Raw genomic sequence first — 14500 nt, forward strand, 5'->3', positions numbered from 1 at the left:
TTGTTGATAAAGAACCTTTCGAGTCGCTAAATATCAGTAATTTATTATATTTTCCGGTTCACGATCAATGATCGATGTATATATATGTATGTTGCTCGGCTTGGCTCCGCCCCTCCCGAAAGCACGCGCTGTGTCGCGCTTTTGACGCTCGCGAGACGAGGCTGAGGGCACGCGGTGCGGCTTGAGGAGAACTATAGAATAAACAAAGTGCCATAACTTTGTCAAAAATGATTGAAACGTCGTGAAGTTCGAACTTGATCTGTAACTTATCATGAGGAAACCATGTACCAAGTTTGAAATCATTAGCATTAAGACTTTAGAAAAAAAGTCCGGAAAACTGTTCTTTGCATGACAGACTCACGGACTGACAGACGGAGGGACGGCGTGCAAACCTATAGTCCCCTCCGGTGTACACCGGTAGGGGACTAATAAAGAATTATACAGGCGCGGGTGCTCCCAATGGTAAAATTTCGTGTCAATTGGACAAAGGGTTGCTGAGAAAATGAATTTTTAAAATGCACCTACACCACATGTACGCACGTCGCACATATGCCACACGTACGCAACCAAATGTCTAACCCTGCTTTTCGCTTCGCGAGCGCAGGGTAACTAGAGAGTTCATGGAACACCTTACCCCACAGAGGCTTGAGAAAAAAGGACATGGTTGGGGTTGGTGAGCAGCAAATTAGATTGGACATGATGACAGAATATCGTCCGTAATATTTTGTTCAAGTACTGCTTAAACGGGTATTCAGTGTCAAAAAGGTAATTTGTGTTCTACAGTGTCCAAGTATATACTGTAATTCAATCAAAATAAAATAAATATTTTGAAGGTCGTCGAGAAACAAATATGGAAGTTTACCATTGTTGATGCAGTGTCTCTCACACCACCTTATTTAGAACATTCAATTAGTTATTTGTGCCTGTCGTTTGTTTCCTTTGTGACGTCCTTAAAAATAGCAAGTTTCCTGTTTGCCCGTCTGGAAATATTTTCAGTTGTGTTTTTCTGCCAGACAGTAAAAAAAAAAATCTTCTCACTCCTTTGCACATGCGCGATCGGGACAAATTCAAAGTACTGCTAAACTACAGGCTCGTTTTGCGATCCATGTTCAAAATGTACCATTCAATTGAAAATCAAGTTGTTCCTTGACGTCTGTAGACAGACACAGACAGTGACCCAATTGCTTCACCCCACTTTTCGCTTTGCATGCAGGGGGTAAAAACCCTACTTTTGTACCTCCCAGTAATGGACAATCCAATAAACATAAATCTGATCCAAGCCAAACGGTTTTTTTTCGTATACAGTGCAAGCCTAGAAGGTCAACGAGCATGCACACCAAGAATGAAGGTTGACGAGCATACACACCAAGAATGAAGGTTAATGAGCATGCACACCAAGAATGAATGTGAGCGAGCATGCACACCAATAATGAGGGTTAACGAGCATGCACACCAAGAATGAAGGTTAATGAGCATTCACACCAAGAATGAAGGTTAGCAAGCATGCACACCAAGAATGAAGGTTAACGAGCAGGCACACCAAGAATGAAGGTTAACGAGCATGCACACCAAGAATGAAGGTTAGCAAGCATGCACACCAATAATGAGGGTTAACGAGCATGCACACCAAGAATGAAGGTTAATGAGCATTCACACCAAGAATGAAGGTTGATGAGCATGCACACCAAGAATGAAGGTTAACGAGCATGGACACCAAGAATGAAGGTTAACGAGCATGCACACCAAGAATGAAGGTTAACGAGCATGCACACCAAGAATGAAGGTTAACGAGCATGCACACCAATAATGAAGGTTAATGAGCATTCACACCAAGAATGAAGGTTGATGAGCATGCACACCAAGAATGAAGGTTGATGAGCATGGACACCAAGAATGAAGGTTAACGAGCATGCACACCAATAATGAAGGTTCATGAGCATGCACACCAATAATGAAGGTTAACGAGCATGCACACCAAAAGGATATTGAGAATTAAACAACCCAATGACTCAAAAAATGAACAAACACAAAATGCAATTACAATTTGCCAAATCAAAAAATGGCCAGAATATTGGAGCTCGGTTTTATTATTCATGCGGATCAGATTTAATCATCATTGAGCAACCTTGTGAAGCACGTGGTCCAACACCTCCCAATGGTGCATTTCCTTTGCCTCTAAGTTTGCACATGCCACTATTTTGTTTAAACCAAACATGTACACATTCCCTCACACCAAGCATCCTTAACTGATATTTTGGGTTTTACACCAGACACGAGATGCGAGGAGAAGTTTATAATTTGATCTCAAAGGTACATCTCCTAATTTGGTCATAATCAGTCGTTTACAGGCTCGACTCTGGGGTTGCTCCTCCAACCGTCACATCTATTTACCAAACCTGTGCCCTTCCAGTTATTTTGCCAGAAACTCTTATCTTGTTACCTTCCCAAAGTTTTAAACTGAACGCTCACCTCCATTCAGTCATCCTCCTCTGATCTCACCTGTGGGGCCACCTCTTGGAGTCCGTTGTCTTTCGTTTTCCACTCCAGCACTTAAAGCCTAATAAGTATGCCACCACCCTCTGTCTCCCATTTATAGCACGAAGAACTCAAAACATATCTGCAACTCCTCTCAAGTCAGTGTGCATCTATACAGTCGTGTCAGTCAGTCATATCATTTGTTTCCTCTTCACCTCTTTATGTCACATGACGCTTTGTTGTTGCACTCCTTCCTGCCCTCCCCCCATCCCCCCGAGTCTTAACAGCTGTATTAACTTTTTAATAGAAAGAAAATATTTTTCAAAAACTTGCACAAATTCCTCAGGAAAGGGAAAAAAAATAAAGAAGAATCACCCACCTTACACAAAAGCACGTTGAGAATGGGATGGCAAAACAATGAGCTTTTCCTGAAGTGGTTCACCTGAGACCCACATGATGTGCACGTCACAATGTCTTGGTTGAGGCCATCTGCACACAGACGCAGGGGGATGAAATCCCTGAAGAAAACACTGCCATTGTTCAAACAAAAATCAGGCTACACTTTTCAAAAGCCACCCACGCACAATCTATGCAAACGACATCACCCCCATTCTAAAAATCCTCGACCCACCATCTGCACGGTCCGGATATGTATGAACCGATTTGGCATTGCCAACGTGAACCTTGTTTCAGGTAAATCGCTAAAACCATCATCCCAACCGCTCGCAAGCAATTACCGGAAACATGATAACCTTTGGAGCACATATTGATGATGAAATCGGTCCCGTTAACATGAATCAAGAGAACAAGGAAAAAGGTAAGTCGGGCCTAACGTGTTGTTTGTAAAGCTCTTCTTAAGTCTCATATGTACAGATCTAAAATGACCACATGGTAGTTTCTCATGTCGACCAATTATTTTGCTTTTCACCAAACAGGATGCAGTTTAGTCTTGTGGATGGGAGAAACGACCGTGCCTGTAAGCAGGGCCTCACGGTTTGCTTGCTTTGTTGCGCACAATTTGTGCCGAAGGTTGTTCCTTTGCCAAACCCACCGTGAAACAAATCAAGCAACGTTATTGCACAATCATCCCCAGCACGTAATGAATTAGTCCTCAGACGGGGAGGAAATAAAACGCTCACGACTGGAGTTCCCACGATGCCCAAGATAAATGTCCAAAACATATGCAGCGTGGTTCTGATCACCGCCATGTTCAATTTCGCTCATCTTTACAGGCATGGTCGTAACATATCTTGTACCCAAATGATTGTTCCATAGTTCGACGAATGACAGTGTCCGAGAAAGTAAACGGACAAACACCTGCTCAGTGAGACAGGGGAGTTGTAAAAGATAAATAAATAAGCAAATGAAAAAAAATGAATGAATGATCGTTTTAAGGCCATTTTCCCCACTAGAGCGGGGGTTAGCCTTGCGGGCCCCATGACAATCATGGTTCCCTGTTTGAGGCAATGTTTTTATGGCCGGATGCCCTTCCTGACGCCAACACTTTGTCGCCTCTTACGATGCACGGGGATACGGTGTACCTATTCTAAATCGGGGTACACACCGGGATCATTCATCCCAGCAAGCTGGTACTCAATTTGCCGACCTCGGAAGGATGACAGGCTGAGTCAACCCCCCTGGCGTTAATTCAGCGATCGACCGGGATTCGAACCCAGGATCCTAGGATCCCAAGCCGGCACCCTAACCGCTAAGCCAACACCAGGCTTAAATAAATAAGCAAATAAAAGTTTAAAATTGTCAAGACAAGTCGTCGAACACTTGATAATTTTGACTCAATCTCAAAAAACTTATTACAGCAGGTCGCAGCGAACAACGCGTCACTCAGTGCTAATGATCACGATCATGGGTGCTGTCCGAGACAAGCACCCATCGATGGGCTGAACAGTGAATAGAGCATGACCCCTTCCTTGCTAGCGACCGTTAGCTGGCAACTTGGTGCGAGGTGGTGAAGGTCTGATGGAGAGTCTGTAAAGAGAAGAACTGGGAACAAATTGGCCTTTGGAGAGTTGGAGGTGACAGGGAAAAAAAAAAGCTGGATGTCCGATGACATTTCCAGAATGGCAAAAGATGGCCGTGGGACCATTCCCCCCACAGAGTTAAAAAATAAAAAGGCCAACAGGGAAGAGAAAGTGAGAAACAGACCCACACTCCTAATTCAAGGTACTCGCTCCATTAATGGATTCAGCTTTGCACTGCAAGGCTTTCAAAGTCGGGGAATGAAGGCGCCATTCATCAATTGCATGCAAAGTCCGGAATGACGCGGACATTAAGCATTTGGCACCCTTCCCCGTGGTTAAACAACGCATGTGTTATGGTGCGTATGAACTAAAAAAAAACCTGCAATTACAATTCCCATCTCACGGCAAAGTCTCCCATTTGCTAACTGGCACTGAAAGACAGACCCGGGATGGAAATTTGCACAAGAGCCAGAACAGTACAAGCCAGTTGGTGATGAACAAACTTAATGTTAATCAATACATGAATGAGGAGGAGAAACAAGCAATCGGACAGCCAATAGGTTGAGCGGCCCTCGGTCACACTAATATCCAAATTTTCAATAATTAGGAGTGCTGATGTAAGGAGAGCTATTGTCGGTGGTGGAAGCGATGCAAATATGGCCCCACTCAAAGTCTGGATCGACCACTTAACAACAAACCACAAGCCAAGGCAGTGTATTCAATGTACATGATATAGGGTTTTAAATGGACAAAAGAACAGAGAGATCATGAAGTCAAAAGTTAAGCAAATTAGAGGACAAAACTGAGAACATGTTATTTCATTGAGAAACCAGAAAGAGTATTTTTTTTAAATATTATCCACCTACGCCTTATCGAATACCTTGGATATACATCAGTATACACCACAGGGCGGGTCATACTCAGGTGCCAAAATCAATCTGAAGGAAATCCTAACATGAGGGGTGTCTATATTATGTGTTTTTTTATGGGGAATTCAAATATGAGTTTATTTTTTGGATAGGATAACTCTAACCTACATCAATTTGTATTTCTAAATTGCCAATTTTACCCTTTCGAACCCCTTTATAAGATATTAAAAGATATAAGGAAAATCATTCATATTGACACAGCCAAATCAAATGTACATATTTATTAACAGGTGAACTGTATGTATATCACTGGTTACAATTACAAAGATCAATCTCCTTACTTCTTGAACTTTACCAGGTTGCACAAGTCCTGCTTTGACTCATTCTTGGACATCAGCCTCCTGCTGGTCTCCTGAGCCCTGATGCCTCCATCCCTCTTTTCCTGTGAGAAGTACTTAGCAGAAGCCTCAGTCACCATTTTAACAACCCTCTCAATGCTTTGTGTGTGGCAAAGCCAGTTGAGCACCTCCATGGGGGTGTTGATGAAGTTCTTCACCTCCGAGGTGCTTACGGAGCAGGTGAGAGGTGGCTCTGACACACCTTCTGACCAGCTGATCAAGTTACCAATGCTGAAGCATCACAGTTGATGTCAGGTGTCTTTCTGGTCCTGACAGAGGAGTCCCCCAGCTGAGTGTCTGGGTCCCCCTCTCCCCTGATGGCCAGGATTCTCTCCACCCCCTCAGTCCTCTCCTTCTGATCCTCAGAGCACAGCAGTGTTTGGAGGATGGCTTCACTGTGGGCATACCAAGCAGATCTTCTCACAGTCGGCATCACAAGGTCCAGCACCTCCTTCCTCTGGGACTTGAGGCAGTCCAGCTGAAACAAGATGTGCCTAGGCCCTTCGATCCAGGAGTGCTTGACTTTCACGTTGAACCAACATGGATAATACACTCCAATGATGAATTCCACAATGAATTGCAGATTCTTCTGGTTCTTTCCTGTCAGTCCATGCTTTGACACCCAGAGCCTGAGAAGTCTGTTCGCTGTGGTGAGCCAGCGGCTGTGGTTTACTGGTCCAATCTCCACTAGAGCCAGCCTTGCAGGAAGCACTCCATCCCTGATTGCACAGACAATTTTATAGCCATAGTGTTGATCAGTTGAGAGATCTTCAATGGCCTTGTCAGACAGCTTGATCAGTGGAGGGCCAACAAAGATCCGGGTGAAGTTTGGATTGATATCCAAGTCTGTAGCAGAAGCAAGGAGCTTTCCTATTGGCCCGGAAAATGTGTTGTCTGACAGAGTAGGGCCATCAAGGTGAACAATGAGATGGTGCAGGGGAAGTTCACCAGTGTGCAGGTTGCACACGAACCAGACCAGCTTTCTCCCCAGGTGTGCAGCTCCAGCTTCCGCATTACTCCAGCTTTCACACCAGTGTTGACATTTGTTGAGTCTCCTCCAATGGCCCACAAGGTCTTATCAAAACCCCTCTCTTTCAGCCAGGCAAACAGGACCTTAGCAATCTGCTCCACATGTGACTCCTCTTTAGTTGCTTTCTCTGGGGTAAAGTGGAACAGATAGTAGCTACCAGGCTCACTAACAACAGTATCGTGTTCTTCCTTGATCTTTGCAGGAAAAGATTGGTCATTGCCCTCAGCTTCCATCATCACATTGGGCAGGTCAATCCGCCCATCAAAGAGGATGCAGGAGATCCCCCCTACTCCCTGCACTTCTCATCAAACTCTTCCCCCAGCTCTGTCATCAACTTCTCCTGTGCTCTATTGACCTTGTTCTTATCAATCACTTTACTTGTATTGTCTTCTGTGATGATTCCTGCATCAATCAGAGCTGCAGTTGCTATCGCTGCAGTTGGCCTCAGCCCTATGCCATACCTTACACTAGCAAGGGCAATGTTTGGAATCTCATCATAGTTTTTCTGGACCTTTGCTGAAGCTGCAGGCTCAGTGTCAGTTTCAGGGAAGAGCTCAACTTCAGTGACAAACTCATCTTCAGCACCACTTCTCTCCAATTCCAGATCCTCATCACCATCTGACAAAAATCTCTCAACATTCTTCCTGGCTGCCTTCTCTGCTGCTGCAGCATTTTCCTCCTTGCTCCTTCTCCTTTTCTCTGCATTCTTTTTATTTTCCTGCCTTTCCAATGTCCTCACCTGTCTCTTGTGCTCTGGCAGATCAGGGCTCCCCGTTTGGTGGGGTCCTTTACTTCCAACCTTCTCTTTCTGTCCCTTAATGTAGGCAAGATCTTTCACAGGAATCATTTTCTCTCTGCTGCAGGAACAGTTAATGTGGGCTTGGATCACACAGCCCTCACCCGCCTCACAGCCTCCCCCCTCACAACTGGTAATCTGACACTTGCAAGTCAAAATATCAAATAACTTGTCTAACTTGACAATGAACCTCTCTTTGGCATCAAGTTTGCCCTTCCCAAGAGAAAACCTCACTGCCTGATTCCAGACCTCCTTGAGCTTGGACATGATGGTCACCTTTTCATTGATAACAGGAGGCTTGAAAAGAGCATTAGCTTTGCTCCACTGACAAATCAGACCAGGGTAGATGTCAGACACGAGCTGGTCCACTGGGTAGTTCCTCCTGTCATCTTCACTTTGCTCCCTCAAGTAGATGCCATACCTCAGGATATCCCTCACAGTTGGCAGTTCAGACACCAACAGCTCCTGCCCAGTGCCAACAAGATTACTTAAATGAGAACTTGATTTCATCCTTGTTCTGACTTGAGCCATTTTTAGTAGTTCACACTGAAATAAAAACAATAATACACAGGTAAGTATCCACTACAGACAGATATTAAGGTATTACACAGGTATTACAGAAAACCGTCAAAATATTCACTTCACAGGTCACTATTTTCCTTCACATGTAACTCAGGGCTGGCAATAGGTAAGTACACAAATCAATTAACAAATATAATATAAAACAAGGTAATTTACATCTAAAATTATTATCTATTTGTTCCTCAGGTTCCTTATCAAAAACGTACTTACAGGCAATGCCATAAGAAGAGAAGAGAAGACGGATGGATAAGGATTGCCAACCTCCTCAACATCGAGCTTTCAGCAACAAGATGGCTACAACTGCCTTCCCAACAGGAAGTTACCAAAATAAAAGCCCGAACTTCAAAATAAAAAACTTCTCTTTTTTCCAGAAGAATAGCAATATAATCAAAAATTTAATAATAATCAACTGCAAATTGATGTAGGTTAGGGTTATCAGAATTTTTAAAAAACCTCAGATTTGTGTTCTACACACCAAAATACGTAATATGAACACCCCTCTCGATTGATTTCAAAAAAAAAAAAAGTATGGCCCACCCTAATACACCAGTGTACTTTTGCGAATTACGACGCAAGTCGACAAAAGACAAATATAGACAGTACGTGGGATTTAAACCTGGGTTCCGTGCCCAACGAGCCATTGGTTCAGATGAGAACGCGAAACAGCATTTCAAAATGGTGCAGTGGTTGACAGCTCGGACAGTACAACCTGCCAGAGCAATTCACGAGCTGGGGTGCATAAATGAGCCGTAACTCACGGATGGGATATTAAGTAAACCTGGACAGTCAACAGCCAATTCAAGCCAGCCGGACAGACAAACAATGGCCAAGGGGCTTCAGCCATAACCGTTCCGCGCCATAAAAATGCGGGCACGCGTGGAAAAATTGTTTGAACTACTTTTTATTTTTTGCCTTTCTCCCCACCATATGTGCAAATGGCTTTGTCCCTGTGAGCTGCACTGGGCGCTTAGTGGGAAAGCATCAATGGCTCCTCACACAACCGTAACTGCACTGTCTGGGCCCGGTATTTCACACTCAAGGATACCAAACGTGAAAAATCAACAGATACAAAAGGGAAACAAATCAAATCAGCACCGATGCAAAAGAACATTCCATGAAGAGGTCATGGGAGATAAATTCCGAAATTTAAGCCAAATTCCGAAAACCGGGTGACTGTGAACCGAATCTGAAATCAAAGTGGCAACCTTCTCTTGCGTGGCTGTGCAGTGCAAAGAAGGAAGTATGCCGCACCCAGGGAATGCAGTGCACAGACCCCAGATACATGTTATTTGGGTCATGGAATATCATCAGTTTTAAAGTAGCATGTAACACAGCATCAAAGCTGGAGAATAATTCACAGCCTTTGACAATAACGTCATGCAATGACAGCGAACAGCAAAATCGCTGCGCAAGGTCTCCCATTGAGCGGTTTCATCTACGCCACGAGGAGGATGACTATTCCTCTGAGACTTTTGGGGGCGACTGTGGAGGCAAACAAGCGCTTCATTACGCACCCAAATGCTCAGCAACTGCTCATTAGGACTGTACAGCGGCTGCTGCTGCATTCTTGAGAGAGATAAAGGTGGAGAGGAGCGGTCAAGCTAATGGGGCTGCTGAACCAGGAGCTGCTGCAGCGCTGGGTACTTTAAAGCACACATGCTTAGATTGAGGCACTTCATTCATGTACCATGCTTTATATCTGACTCCAGTTCTGCAAAAGCAGTTTATTTGGCAACGGTTAAAACCCGAGATGGATCGCCACGCCAAACACAGCATATTCGACAGAGATTGCAGGAATTTGCAATCCAGCGGGGGTCCCGGTGATAACTTGCCTATACTTTGTGAAGGACACCTTGGGATCTTTACCAAGCACTAATGTATGCCAGCAGATCGGACCACCCAGTTGAACGTCCATCTGACGGATAGTCCACACATCGATTCTTCCGCCTTGCGTACAAAACAAGTCTGACAGTTTATAGCTGGGCCGATATTCAAACAAAGGTGACAGAGCTTAGAGGTAGGTGAGTACGCACACCTATTGGCTATTCTGCCAGGATTTAGGCTATAAATGAAAAAGAAGGCATTAAATGCAAAAAAAAAATTGCTCAAAAAATTGATCACACGCAGATGCTGAATGGACAGCACATACTGTATATTGTTCCTATCACCATAAAGAAAACTATGCAATTATTCAGAAATTAAAACTATCTTGTGATCACAGAGGCCCCTCGCAGCATTGGAACTGGACCTATTCTGGTGTACAAATCGATAATTGGCCAAAAAACTGACTGGAGGTAAAACAGGAGCTCACACATATCCAGAAAAAAAAGGGTGAGTGATTCCCTGTGTTCAGGTAGCTTCGAAGATTATATTCCATCTCACATATGAGATTTCAAAAACACAGACAGCATAAGCACATCTCTTTCAGAATCCAGAATACAGACAAACTCAACCAGCCACAAGAAACACCACGACCTCACCGACAGATCCATTTACCCGGTCGAGGAAGGCTGCTAGCAGTCACATCAGTGCACAGCGCAAGTCACGATGTGTCTCCCCTGCGCTAACAACAAAGGACAGGCATGGCTGAGGGTGTTCACGCGGTGTTACCTCGCGTTCTTAAAACCATCTAACAGCCGGTCAATCAGGTGGAACCCCAACAAAAAAAAGGACAAACAGAAAAGGGCATTGGGGGTGGAAGGGAAAAAAAATCTAATCTACCATAGTCTGTTCAGAGTGCTCGTAAAAAAACAAACAGCTGCAAATAGTCAGCAGCCAAAACAAGATCTTCAAATTCTATTTTACTTTACCGTGTCCTTTATTTCCCCCAATTATATATTTCTGAAAAATGAAACACGAGAACAATTCAAATGTTGCACAAACAAAATTTTAAAAATAAGCAATAATACAAAACATGAGGACTTTTCTCAAGTCTATCAATTTAGTGATCCAAATGTTTGCACATGTAATGCTGTTTGAAATGCACATACTGTTGCAGTTATGGTTCCGAGGGGACAGGTAATCTTTAGTATAACGTCAGTTATTAGCCCCCGTTGGACTTAGTCCAAAACGGGGGCTTATGGATTGGGTCTAGTCCAATCGTCCGCAACCATATCTCGAAGATGTATGGACCGATTTTGTTCATACTTGGCAGCAAGACAATACATGATTCTATACATATGCACGTCATTTTGTTTCGTCATGTGATCAAGGATGGCTGACTGGCGGCCATTGTAGTTGTAAAACCCGATGTTGAACACGTCCTCAACCATTTCTCGGACATGCATTTGCCGATGATATTCAAATTTGGCACACACACGAGGAATGATGGCTTACATAAGCACGTCATTTTCTTTGAAGATCAGATCCAAGATGGCCAGCTGGTAGACTGGTGGCCATTGTAGTTGAAAAAAAACCCCCCGATATTGACCACGTCCTCAAACATTTATTTGACATACATTTACTGATTTCCGCCAGACGTAGCGCTTTGCATTCAGGCCAATGAGTTAAATTTTCCTCTCATCAGACCACAGAATGTTTTGCCTCATGCTCTGAGTCTTTCACATGCCCTTTTGCAAACTCCAGGTGTGCTTTCATGTATATTTTTCTCAGTAGTGGCTTCCATTTGGCCACTCTCTCATAAAGCCTAGATTTGTAAAGTGCTGCAGAGATTGTTGTTGTCCTTCCAGCAGGTTCTTCCATCTCAGCCAAGGAACTCTGTAGTTCTGTCAAAGTGGTAAATTGGGTTCTTCGTGATTTCTCTGACCAAGGTCGTTATGACCAGGTTGCTCAGTTTGTTTTGACGGCCAGCTCGAGGAAGAGTCTGGGTTGTTCCATATTCTTTCCATTTCCTAATGATGGAGCTCACTGAGTTCTTGGAAACTCTCAACACTCCAGAAATTGTTTTATACCCTTCACCAGATCTATGCCTCCTCACAATTCTATCTCGTAGTTCTACGGACAGTTCCTTAAACTTCATGGTAGAGTTTCTGCTCTGACATGCACTGTCAACTGAGACACATCTATATATATAAAGTAGAGTTGGCCTCTGTGTCTGTATCCTGATCTACGATCTCTAAGATCTCGAGAACCCGTGGACAGATTTGCGAGCGGAAAGTACTGTTCGACTCGGGATGGTCCCAGGAATGTCACGGAGACATAAACATTTAAAAAATTTCGGGTTTTAAAATTAGCGTATTATTAGCACTAGCAGAAGAGAGAGGGATTCGAAGGGAGGGAGCGCAGCGCTTCTAGCGCTTCTGACTACAGCACACCTTAAAATTAAAAAAACTTCGGGTTTTAAAATTAGTGTGTTACGCGTAATTAGCGCTAGCAGAAGAGGGAGGGAATCTAAGGGAGGGAGCGCAGTGCTCCCTCCAGCGCTTCTGTTAGCGTAATTAGCGTATTTCGGAACGTTAATTTTTCAACTTCATTATTCGGAATCAGTACGTCCCAGAGAACCTTCGTAACGTTAATTTTTCAACTTCATCCGATTGACATGGGACCAACGGCATGTGACAAAGAGTGAAACATACAGGCTACATTTATTTGACGACAATGAGTTCCGACTTCCGACCTCGGTGGGATGACAGGCTGAGTCAACCCCCCTGGTGTGAAGGGGGAGGAGGAGGGGAGGGGGAAGAGAAGGGGAGGGGAACGAGGGGGAAGGGGATGGGAGGGGGGAGGGGGAGGGGGGAAGGGGGAGGGGGGAGGGGGAAGGGGGAGGGGAGGGGGGGGAGGGGAAAGGGGGGGGAGGGGGAGGGGAGGGGCCCTTCTTCCCCTGGGCACCCGCACCCTTCCCTCCCCCCTTCCCCTCCCCCCCCTTCCCCCTCCCCCCCCATTCCCCTCCCCTCCTCTTCCCCCTCCCCTCCTCCTCCCCCGCTTCCCCCTCCCCCCTCCCCCCCGTTCCCCTCCCCTCCTCTTCCCCCTCCCCTCCTCCTCCCACTCCCGTGCAAAGCCGGGTACCTCTGCTAGTTATATATACAAATGTTTGTTTTTTCATAGATCATGCCCAATCAATTGAATTGGCCACAGGTGGACTCCAATTACGTTGTGGAGACGTCTCAAGGATGATCAAAGCAAATTGGATGCACCTGAGCTCAATTTGGAGTGTCATCGCAAAGCGGTTGAACACTTATTGACTCAAGACATTTCAGCTTTTCAATTTTATTTGTTTTGTCAAATTATCTTTAAAAGTAAATACACTTTGACAACTCGTGTTCATTTGGGTTTAAAGGTTATGTATATATCAGTGTAAAAAAAAAAATCTCAATTTGATCCATTTGACCCTGCTCTGTGATTGGGGAGCCTTATGACTAAGTAGTTAAGTGTTCTTAAACTTCATAAGACGCAGATTAAGTGATTATTTGGTCTAGTTTATATTAAGACTGCAGTATATTATAGACATATTTTGTTTTGTCAAAAATATGGAGTCCAATGAAAAAAGGGGTTTTTATGGTTAAAAAGATGGAATTTTTGACCATGGATGTTAACCTTATTAGTCGTTAAAATTTTCGAGGGCGTTGAAAATCTCTCAAACAACATTTGAGCAAGCCTCCCTGAACCTGTACAAATGCTATTTGAGTCTCAATCCAGTGGAGGTGATGAGCACTTGTCAAATGCATACCTTTGTTTTGTTACGGATCCAATTTGCTTGACAGAGACAGAGAAGACCATTGGGGGAAAGACAAGATGACCCCCACACCTCCGAACCTGGTGTGATGGACTCTGGCACTCTAATTTGTGCATGTGCGGTCAGGAATAATTTATAGACAAAGTACCTTTAAGCTACAGGTTCGTTTTACGATCTGGTGTTGGGCTAGCCTGGTGTTGGGCTAGTGGCTAGGGTGCCAGCTTAGGATCCTAGGATCCTGGGTTCGAATCCCGGTCGATCACTGAATTAACGCCAGGGGGGTTGACTCAGCCTGTCATCCTTCCGAGGTCGGCAAATTGAGTACCAGTTCACTGGTAATTCCCTGCTTGGCGTAAAAGGCGACAAAAAGGGTTGGCGGCAGGAAAGGCATCCGGCCATAAAACATTGCTTCAAAAAAAAGGGGACCAACAAAAACAACAACCACGGTGCCCGAAAAAGGCCAACCCCCGCTTTGCGGGGAAAAAGGGCCTCTAAAGGTGTTTTTTTTGTTTGTTTTCCGTTTTACGATCCGTATTCAAAATTTAACATTCAATTCAAAGTAAGTTGTTCCTCGATCATATACTGATGTTTGTAGATGGACCGACATGAACCAATTGCTTAACCTTGCTTTTCTTTGCGTACGTGTGGGATAAAATTATTTATTTTCAAAACTGCCAGCAAATACATTACAGCCCAACACTTTGTTCTATATAAAGGTTCTTCCATTCATATGGGGGAC

The 14500-nt window shown here is 44.3% G+C and overlaps 1 protein-coding gene across 1 annotated transcript in view; it reads right to left on the minus strand.

Annotated features, from left to right (window-relative positions):
* The window catches only part of ATRX (ATRX chromatin remodeler), a 447777-nt gene that overhangs the window by 260310 nt on the left and 172967 nt on the right, over positions 1-14500 (minus strand). Inside the window, exon 5 of the mRNA XM_078768164.1 lies at positions 2855-2964. Coding sequence (XP_078624290.1) covers positions 2855-2964 — 110 coding nt within the window. The remainder of the gene's footprint in view (positions 1-2854; positions 2965-14500) is intronic.

The sequence above is a fragment of the Myxine glutinosa genome, chromosome 14 (assembly GCF_964187855.1).
Source record: "Myxine glutinosa chromosome 14, kmMyxGlut1.1, whole genome shotgun sequence".
Classification (NCBI taxonomy): Eukaryota; Metazoa; Chordata; class Myxini; order Myxiniformes; family Myxinidae; genus Myxine; species Myxine glutinosa.